General features: G+C 39.4%; 2 protein-coding genes across 3 annotated transcripts in view; both read left to right on the top strand.

Moving 5' to 3' along the window:
- The first annotated feature begins 13 nt into the window (after positions 1-13).
- Positions 14-10,355, top strand: part of LOC145482793 (contactin-5-like) — a 29,948-nt gene continuing 19,606 nt past the window's right edge. For both annotated transcript variants that reach the window (XM_081461428.1, XM_081461427.1), the window contains exons 1-3: positions 14-562; positions 1,144-1,824; positions 2,693-3,235. In XM_081461428.1, the coding sequence (XP_081317554.1) occupies positions 376-562; positions 1,144-1,824; positions 2,693-3,235 (1,411 nt within the window). In that variant the 5' untranslated portion in view covers positions 14-375. The remainder of the gene's footprint in view (positions 563-1,143; positions 1,825-2,692; positions 3,236-10,355) is intronic.
- The window catches only part of LOC145482816 (uncharacterized), an 8,253-nt gene continuing 1,180 nt past the window's right edge, over positions 3,283-10,355 (top strand). Inside the window, exons 1-3 of the mRNA XM_081461459.1 lie at positions 3,283-7,570; positions 7,792-8,152; positions 8,925-10,355. The exon at positions 8,925-10,355 is cut by the window's right edge and continues 1,180 nt beyond it. Coding sequence (XP_081317585.1) covers positions 6,929-7,570; positions 7,792-8,152; positions 8,925-9,148 — 1,227 coding nt within the window. The 5' untranslated portion in view covers positions 3,283-6,928 and the 3' untranslated portion in view covers positions 9,149-10,355. The remainder of the gene's footprint in view (positions 7,571-7,791; positions 8,153-8,924) is intronic.

Here is a 10,355-nt window from a genome sequence, read left to right as displayed (position 1 = left end):
ACGTTTTCGAATATCTAGCTCTGTTGTTGTTGTTGTTGTTAGTTTGGCTTTCTTTTTCTTCCACAACTTTCCTTTGTTTCTTAAAAAAATGAGCATAGAGTTAGCCCCAATTCGACTCTCCATCTGAAGAGTTCGTAATTGCGGAATTGTTTGAAAATATTTTCAGTCGTGTAACACATTAGTCTCCTTCGCAGTTACCAGTCTCTAACCCAGTGAGGAACTGTTGAAAGTGATACCAAGGATCTTTAAGAATTTCCTGTTTATTCTGATACTCAAAGGACGGGTCAGGCTATAATCGGTGCAAAGTTACAAACCTGCCTTTGCGGGTGAGTTTTGATCACGTTCGATCGGTTTCGACCATTCTGGGTTCCCAAAATGTCTTGGAAAAACAATGGTTTATCAGTGAGCCCTGGCACAGTGTTGTCTGTGGTTTGTTTGCTGCTTTACTCCGCTGGATTCATTAGAATCGAGCTGAAGTTTAATGATCACGATCAAAGGTTGTTGGCTGTGGAGGAAGTCATTTCTCAGATGAAACACGGAATGGCAGGCACTTTGAATAAAGGTAAGGTATTGGCGTGTCGTCTAACTGTTTTAACATAGAATCTCTTCCTCTTCAGCAATTCACTTATTGATCTTATTATTATATCAGGTATGTTAGCTTCTTTGAACAGAAAAATGATTTAGTCAGTGAAGGAATTGTAACCAAATATCCCAAAGTCTCCTGGTTACCTCTAGATAAATGTTCGTGTTACGATTGAAAAAGAAAATAAATAGTACAATCTACCACTTGCACTTGATCTCAGTGTCTTGAAGATGAGTTAGTTCATCTGTCTACTTTAATCAATTGATTTTCGGTATAAATGAAGAAAGATTTCAAGAAATGCCATCCTGTGCCTTAGTCACCTTTGGCCTCATGAAAAGATCGCCTTCAGTAAAAACAGCTTCGAGTTGGTCCCTTTTATGTCACGAAACCTCTTTCATTTATGAGACAGACAGACAGACAGACAGACAGACAGACGCCCTAACTGATTATTCATTCATGGCCAAATTAGCCTCCAGGCTGAAACAGATCTTTTGACTTTTAAATTTTCAGTTTGACTATAACTGACAGTACCGAGGTATATCTCTCTAATTCCTGTTTAGAAATCCCACCGCTGCATTCTGGAAAGAAAGAGACAAACAGTGAAACAAAGCTCCACAGAATCACACGTAGCATTGCCAACAATCCAGCCTTTAATAATTCAGCTAACATGAAAAAAGTTTTGGAAAACGTTGTCACTTCAAGTTTCAAAAAGATCTGTCAGAAGAGTGCAGGCCTTAATGTTTGCCCGCGAGGACTGCCGGGACCTCCGGGAAAGAGAGGAAGAAAAGGTTCCCAAGGAATTATGGGACCACAGGGTCCAGATGGGAAGCAAGGAGTTATGGGACTCCCTGGTCGAAGTGGAAAACAAGGAATTATGGGACCACCGGGCATTAGAGGAGAAAAAGGGATTAAAGGGGATATCGGACCACCGGGCATCCCAGGAATTAAAGGTGAACCTGGAGAATCGATTTCTGCACCAAAAGTGACAATTTCCCCTGCTTCACAACTGACTGTCAACGAAAGCAACACTGTTGCTCTGTTTTGCTCTGTTACTGGAAATCCCGCTCCCAAGCTGTCTTGGGTTAGGGTTGATGGATCGTTACCTAGCAACAGGGTCAAAGTGACGTTAGATGGCCTGTTGCAGATTGATGACGTTCGCCTAGAGGATGCTGGGAAATACAAATGCGTGGCGCGCAATATTCTGGGAAAGGATGAAACCTCTGCAAACCTTGTTGTACAGAGTAAGTTGAAATTATACATATCTTTTATATAGTTTATTTTGTCTCAAGTACACAACATGTAACATACGTCGCTTTAAGCCAAATAACTTGATTTAGGAAGTGCCTGGCGAGAACCAACCTTCAACTGTAATATGTATACAGTATTGAGAACAATTATTCTCCTACACCGTTGTTTTATTTACATATTTTATTGCCTTCACAATCACGGGAAAATTTAAAGCAACGCTTGACCTACATCCCCAAGTTAGCAATTAGACTTAATGTGGGTTAGGCTGCCAGCGGTTAGGTTGGGAACTACTACTCTGACATTACAGATCACTTAAGACATAGAAACCTCAACTAAGCACATGAGCTATTGCCAGTTATGCTTAAAATTGGCATGTCCATGGAAATTTTCAACTTTTCTAGTGATCCAGATCCCCCTAGACATCTAGGGAGTGATTATGAGATTGTTAGTTTTTCCGGAATTTCTGTTTTGCTAGTTTTTTGTTTTCCTTTCCCAGTACGTATCGAGACATTTAAGTGTATTTATTTGTTTTCTTGTCTATCTGTCTGTTTGTCTGTCTCTCAGTCTGTCTGTTTTTCAATCCTGTTTGGATGATATAAAGTAGTTATATGTGGAATATTTGTAAGGGTACGGTTAAAGATTCAATTGTGTTTGAATATGGTTGATGCGTGCTTTGAGTGAACGAAAATAAAGTTTTCGTGTTGATATAAAGCAGTCATTCATTCATTCATTCAGTCAGTCAGTCAGTCAGTCAGTCAGTCAGTCAGTCAGTCAGTCAGTCAGTCATTCATTCATATGGTGCTATTAAAAGCGCCCCTATATCCCGTGTACTTAAACATTTTTTTTTTCATTTCTTTCTAGGTAAGCCCAAAGTTTCTCTCTCGTTTGGGCCATCATACGTCGAAAAGAACAAGGACATCACTTTACCAACCTGTCACGCGACGAGCTTTCCTCCAGCATTGATCACGTGGTCTGCAGTACATGGTGAACTGGTGCAAGCCAGGACTATAATGAAAGACGGTCAGCTGTCAATAATAAAGGCTCAAAAGAAAGACTCTGGCTTATACAAATGTAAAGCGACAAATATCTTAGGATATGACTCAGCGTTTACGCAACTAAACGTTGTAGAATTACCACGTTTCACGGTCAGTCCGCCTGTAAAGCTTGAAGTGGAAAAAAAACAAAATATTACAGTCCCTTGTCAGGCTACTGGAGACCCCAAGCCGACAGTCACTTGGGTGAGAGAAAACGACGTGCTACCTGTTGGAAGATCAACGGTTAATGTGGATGGAACACTTCAAATCTGGAATCCCAAAGAGGAGGACTCGGGCAGATATACTTGTATGGCGGCATCGGCAGAAGTGTTTAAAACGTTTTCTGCCATGAAACTGACTGTGACGAAAGGTGAGATTTTACCTTCTTATCGTGATTTGTAATAAAGTTTCCATATGACGCGCGCTCTGATTGGCTGAAACAGCACGCTTTATCAGAGAACAGAGCACGGCTTGATGACGGTAAGCTGGCTTTGAATTTTTTGTTTCGGAATTTTGACAAATTTGACCCAAATAAACCATCCCCTGTGACTCAGACAAACACAATAGAAACGAGCTATTTGCATTGTCTGCAGTAAATGTGGCTCACAGAGACCATTGTTAGCAACAGTAATGTTAAAACTGTACTAAAATAACAAGTTTTACTAGATTCCCTCCGACAAAACACGTAGCGAAATAAACAAATTCTCAGCCTAACCAGTGCTTTGATAAAAGACATAACATTTGTTACGAAGGCAGAAATTATACTTAAGAGAGAATGTCCACTAGGACCGAGCCATATCGTAAATATGTGGCACATGATGAAAAATCAAAATTTTTAATATTCCTCCCAGAGATAGCCTATGGTAAGCCTAGAAACGTGGTGGGTTTTTTTTTTCTTGAAATAGTTTTTAAACCCACTAAAAAATGAAATATCCGTTACGGTCCCACGTCTGGTCAAAAACAAGCAAAATTTAGTGCCTAATACCTTATCATAAACTTCGATCTGTTCAATCCGCATCACAATAACACTCCAGTTTGAGCCTAGAAACTTATTATTGAGGCGTTTACAAGTCTTTTGAGGCCAATTATTCTTCTGTGGGTTAATTTTCAAGGTCACGACGAGCCGCTTAACATCACTAAAACTTGCTTCCTCAAAATTCTTAATTATGCACACTTTTTCAATCGGCAAATTCGCTACCCGGTAAAACACCGAAACACCTAAGTTTCTGACATTTCTAAAGAAGAAATGTCAGTGTAAAAACTGGTATAAATTTTTTTTTCGGGCTTTTCATCAGCGCTGAGTACTAACGCTCTCAAAATCGTGATAATCACAACACTAACCTGCTAGAAACGAAAACAATAGGCAAGTGGCTGTGACCAGATAATCAAAAGGAACGTGAAAATGTTTTCTTACATTTGATTTCCTCAGTATGTGGACTTAAACTATGGCAGAAAGTCACGTTTAGCTCACCTTCTGTAAGATATTACGTTCAAATATTAAGTATTGGTGTATTCAGAATCCTAGACGATAACGGATAACCATCGCGACGTCTGGAATTCAGCAAAGTACATCATCTTCCCAATGACATTCCACTAATGACTCCGGGATAATCCACCACATTCCCATCCCTTGTTCTCAAACAGCAATCCATAAAAGTAGTCAAGCCTTCCAGCGTCAGTCCCTTGCTCGTTAAAGCGAAAGCTTATGTTCTGTTCTCCTCGCTCATTCTGCATGCTGAAATGCAAATATGGTGTCCGATATGGACTTTCTGTCACGTAATGGTCAATTGATAGGAATTTGTCACGCGTTGCCAAAAACTGAATCGAAAGATTTAATAAGAGCATGGTGAGTAGTTGTAGGATATGGATTATATCACATCAGTCTTTTTTCTGTTTGAAATCATTGCGTGAACTCAGAACTCCGATCCGGCGCTGAAACATGCGACCACAAAATAACGTAAAAGGGAATGACTCGAAATGTAAAGAAACACCCACGATTGTGGTGGAAAGTGAACTTGTTTAAAACGAATAAGCACTCTTTTTGTTTCCCTTGTTAAAACCATTGAAGGGGAAACTTCTGTGGACATTGTGACGCAGATGAAATAAAATTAAACGTTATTGCGGCTGTATCGGGAGTAGTCCATTGTTTGACTTATTTGCATCGCCTCTGATTGAATTGTGCGATATCTTTTCGTGAGACAACCATTCAATCTGTGCAGTTTTTGTGCGATTTCTGGGGCTGAGATATTCTACGGGTCACGTTTGGCTTTCCGCTTGAAGGGTCACAGAGGTATATTCTCAAAGCTTTAAAATAAAAATTGTTTGCTTTGAACGTAACCTTATTTTTGTAACCTAGCGGTGTAAAGCAAGCTATCGATTACGTGCTTTGTGTCACGCTCCACGCGAGAAGTGTTAAAAGTGATAAAAATGTCACGTATTGAGTGTACAAAGAAGAAACAAATATTTCTCTTTTTACGTCATTTCATTCTTAAAAAATATATTTACAAGACGTAGACATTTCATGGCGTGAATTTAACCTTTCAGCTTTTTGAGAATATTTTATATCTATAACGAGATGAATCCCACAGTGGCATGGTTTGTTTTCGTATGGTACTAATGTAGCTCATAACGTTTTGCAGCATTTTTTCAGAATTTTTCCTTTGATGAATCAAGATTAGTTTGAGCTTACCCCGGTTGCTGTAGTATGTAGCGACTGGGGGTATTTCAACGCCCCTCTGGATGGGCTGCCAGTCCATTTCAGGGTTACCCCCAGCATTAAGTTCGCCGGTACCCATTTATACACCTGGGTGGAGAGAGGCACTGTGAGAGTAAAGTGTCCTGTCCAAGAACACAGCACAATGCCCCTGGCCAGGACTCAAACCCGGACCGCTCTATCCGGCATGTGGCCAAACGCATCCATCGATGCTACAATAATTGTATCAAACAAATGCCCAAACATTGGTGAGCAAGTTGTGGCCATTTTCGTGACGTACATGATTACTTACTGCAAAAGAATAACCCATGTGAAACACCCTTAATTTAAGATTTATGGGTTTGTAACTCAAGAACGGCTCCTGAAACCTTCTTTTAAAGCGAAGTCTAATCAGCATGTCAACTTTTAAAATTTTGGTAAGTGTAAAAAAAAAGAAATGGTGGAAGCAGATTCAGAGCCACCTCAAATTTTCGGAAAATTTAAGGTGGCTGTTAATCCGCTCTGATATTCTTTATCGATTCTGGTAGTGATATATATCAGTTTCATCATGAAACTTTTTTTATTTTTTTTTTTCTCAAGACCTGAGGTATTGGTCAAAGGAGTCGCTAGTAGACGTAAGGACTTGCGATGGCCTGCATTCACTTGTTCGAGATCAATATTTACAGACAAGTCCGCGGACGTTTTTCTCCCTTTGGCACCCATCGGCAGTCAACGCAAATTGATCGCACGTCATCCGTTACAGGACTGCAGCTAGCTTGAACTAGCAAGTAAACGTGAACTCCGTTTCCCCTTTCAACGCATGACTGTATGTAAGTTCAACTTTCAACTACCTGGGACAACTTTCGCCTTAAATTACCGAGGCGTTGCGCTTCTGTAGCGCGCTATTATTTTCTGAAAGTGATAAACTTCCCGGGAATTTCGTTAATAGCTATAAATATTGTAATTATATAACAAAATAAGTACAAATCACGACAGTATACGATAAGTCATTCGGCATTGATCTCTCACATGAAATAGTTTGATGCAAGACCTCACAAAACTCCAAAACTACGATGGCCCACAAGGGACACGCTGCAAACAAAAAAGAAACGCTGCAAACAAAAAAGAAACGCTGCAAATAAAAAAGAGACGCTGCAAGCAAAAAGGGGACGCTGCAAACAAAAAGCGAACGCTGCAAATAAAAAACGTATTCTGCAAATAACAGAAACGCTGCAAATAAAATGTACGCTACAAATAAAAAAGAACCCATCATGCGCGCGCACTCGGCCAAAGGGACTGGGCAAATTCGTCTCCAGACTCTCCAGAGCCTAAGAGTCAGGTCAGCTTTTCCCGCGAATTTTGCTGTTCGCCATGTTTTGCTCGGGTTGTGGCTCACGATTACTCACTGCGGCGAAATTTTGTCATGGTTGCGGGTTAAATATAGGAGTAAAAGATGACGATTCTTTGTGTGTTGCTGAATTAGAAATGGAATCTTCAGAAAGAAAGCGACATCAAAGTACTCCAGTCACCTTTGAGGAATATAGAGAAAGAAAAGGAAAGGAACGAAGCTCGCGGTTTGTTGGTAGGAAGTCTGTGAAGAAAGCGAAAAAGGAAAACAGCGAGAGTGAAGTCACCATACATATCGGCCTTATAAGGTTAAAAGATGGAGAGCTGAAAGTAATCCGCGGGTCGACATTGCCGCTTAAAGTGTTGCCATCGATTGGTGCTGAGGAGCTTCTTCGGAAAGGAACCGAGAAGATTGTGAAGTTCAACAGCGATTTAAGCTTATGTGGTGCCACCAGTTTTGCGTTGCTGTATCCTGACAGAACCGAAGTGAAGTGCCTTCCAGGGGGAATGGAACCGTTTACACTACAGCGGTACAAAGAGGAACTTGGGAAGTCTTACAACCGGATTACCTTATACCTTAGCAAGAAAACAGCTATTTTGGATGCCCTGTTTATGAAATCATACAACAGTGATGAAAGTGACGCCGATTTGCCTACTTACGAAGAGGTATAAACATTTTAATTAAAGCTTACTGCTTTAGATTACAGTAAATTGTATGTGGTAGTCAATGGGCTCTGGTATTTGATTGGTTAGTACTTTAACAGTCCCTCCTCCTAAGCTGCATAAATTATTATATAGCTCATACAAAAAATTGAATATCTGAAGGGTTAAAGATTTGCTCGATGTAGCAATAATGATTAATGAGTCAGTTTTCATACTTATTGCAGTTGATGAAAATGACGCAGGAAACAGAGAGTGAAGGAGATACTTGGAGGCGGAGGGTAAACCATGCTGTCACAGACAACCTGACAACCAACACATCTACATTCCTCCCAGCTGTCACTTACACAGCTACAAGGAACACATCCACAGACTGCACAGTCCAGACTGCAACAAGCCACATAGCCACACTCCAGACAGCTGCAAGCAACATAGCCACAGTCCAGACAGCTAGAAGCAACATAGCCACAGTCCAGACAGCTACAAACAACATATCCACAGTCCAGACAGCTACAAGCAACATAGCTATAGCTGAGACAGAAGCAAACTCAGATACATTAACTCAAGGGGTTCAGTCAGCAGTCACAGGTCAGAGCAAATCTGCTTTTGCAAGTTCTTTTTTCTCTAAAAGGTATTTTTCTTTCGTCTAAAAATAATTTGCTTGTGACAGTCTTAGCCATATATTTTATTCTGTTTTGGTAATAGTTTTATACACACCTACCAAAACTTAAATATGTACAAAGTACTGTAAAATAATATTCAGCTTCAAAAACAAATAAGTAAAATAATAAATAAAGAAATTGATTGCCATTTAATATAGCTACTAATGTAAACAATGTTTAAAAATGTAATAAAATATTGTATTGATTCAGGCAAGATATACAGAAACTGGTCAGAAGAGAATTTTTAAGCAATTATTGGATGTTTTTTGTGATATCCAGAATAATCAAGTGGAGGTAGGGGTTATCAGCTGAAGCCAAAGGTTGAGGCTGATAGCCCTTACTGAGACCTTGGTTATTCTAGATATCACAAAAACCAAATCTAATAATTCTTTATTTTACATTGAACAAAAAAAAATGGAAGTCATGTTTTTGCTTCTTCACTGACGGCAAGCAACACAAAGCGTGCGGACTTGACATGGTTATGCTTAGAAATCATGCACTACGGTCTTACATGACATGATTACCTGTGATATTGAGTGTCCTTGACATGATTATTGTGTAATCTGCAGCTAGATGATGTCACAGGCACTGATTTTGAAAATTCACTTTACGCTTTAGGCCAATCAGAAAACAGATAGTTCAATGTATGATGACATGCATTATTTATATATTGATTATTTTGATTGATTTTCCTACAGGTGCAGAGGTTTTGAATGTTGGAGCTCTTTTAACAGATTGTCCAGTTCACAACATCATTCTCTATAGGGCTTTTCTTAAGGATAATTTGATAGAAGTATTTAAGGATCCTGAAATAATTGAAGTAAATTTAGATGTTACTTTAACTGGTGACAATGGCAAGGAGGAAGAGGGAAAGGGGGCTGGTGTTTTTCCTGACACATTATCTACTTTCTGGAGCCAATGACTGTAGGAACTCAAGAAAAAGTTCCTGCTACCAGACATGATTACCAAAGAGCTGAATGGGAAGCAATTGCTAGAATTCTAATGCATGGGTATATAAAGGAGAGATATTTTCCCCTTCCATTGTCAAGAGCTTTTGTTGCATTGTGCCTTTTTGGTGAAGAAAGCATGACAAGTGATTTTTTACTATCAAGCTTTAAGCTCTATATTTCAGAAGATGAAAGGGAGACTCTTCAGAAATGTCTTGAAGGGACAATTGAAGATGATGATGATGATGTGTTAGATTTTCTTTCTAATTACAAGTGTTATCGAAATCCTACACAACAAAACATATTGCAGATTGTTTCTGAACTTGCCCGCCAAGAAATAATACAGAAACCACGATATGTCATAACTGCTGGGCACCTATTATTAAGCCAATGATTTCTCTTCCAGATTTCCAATCTGTTGAGACCTTTAGAGAATCTTTATGAAATTAAGAGGCCCACTGCCAAAAAGATTTTGAAATTAATCAAATCAGAGCCTGTAACTGAACAAGAGCGACATTGCCTGGACCATTTGAAAAGATATATCCGTTCATTACAGGGAAGGTCACTGTCATTGTTCCTGCAGTTTATTACTGGAAGTGATATCATAAGCTGTGACAGTATAGAGGTGGCATTCTCAGTTCTCGAAGGCGCTTCTCGTAGACCAGTGGCACACACATGTGGACCACTACTAGAAATCCTATCATCATACCAGTCATACAATGAGCTGTCAGAAGAATTCAGTGAATTACTGCAACACACAGAGGCATGGCATTTCAACATTGTTTAATAGCACCATGAACTGGTGACTGAAAACTTTACACCTAGTTGAACTTTACTTGTGCAGTTTACTTTGTCATGACTCTTTTGGAACTGACTACTTGGTGGTACTCAACTTGCAATTCACAAACTGTTGATACATTGTTTTAAGTGTTCAGTTTTATTGTGTCATGCAGGCATGAAAATTATTCATGGGAAATAACACATTACTAAAATGTATATTACAAATGCCATTACTTTTGATTACTTGACCAAATTAATGGAGTTATTTCAATGTTACTGTTTTATGTTGTGTTAAAATCAGACAGAGGGGTGGGTTGGTTTGGACAGACAAACAGATGGGTTTCCAATGTGCTATCATATTGGTTAAGCAATGTTATATAGGCATTCCATTGTTCATGTTTC

The sequence above is a fragment of the Orbicella franksi genome, chromosome 3, assembly GCF_964199315.1.
Source record: "Orbicella franksi chromosome 3, jaOrbFran1.1, whole genome shotgun sequence".
NCBI lineage: Eukaryota > Metazoa > Cnidaria > Anthozoa > Scleractinia > Merulinidae > Orbicella > Orbicella franksi.
This window is presented reverse-complemented; position numbering and strand designations above follow the sequence as displayed.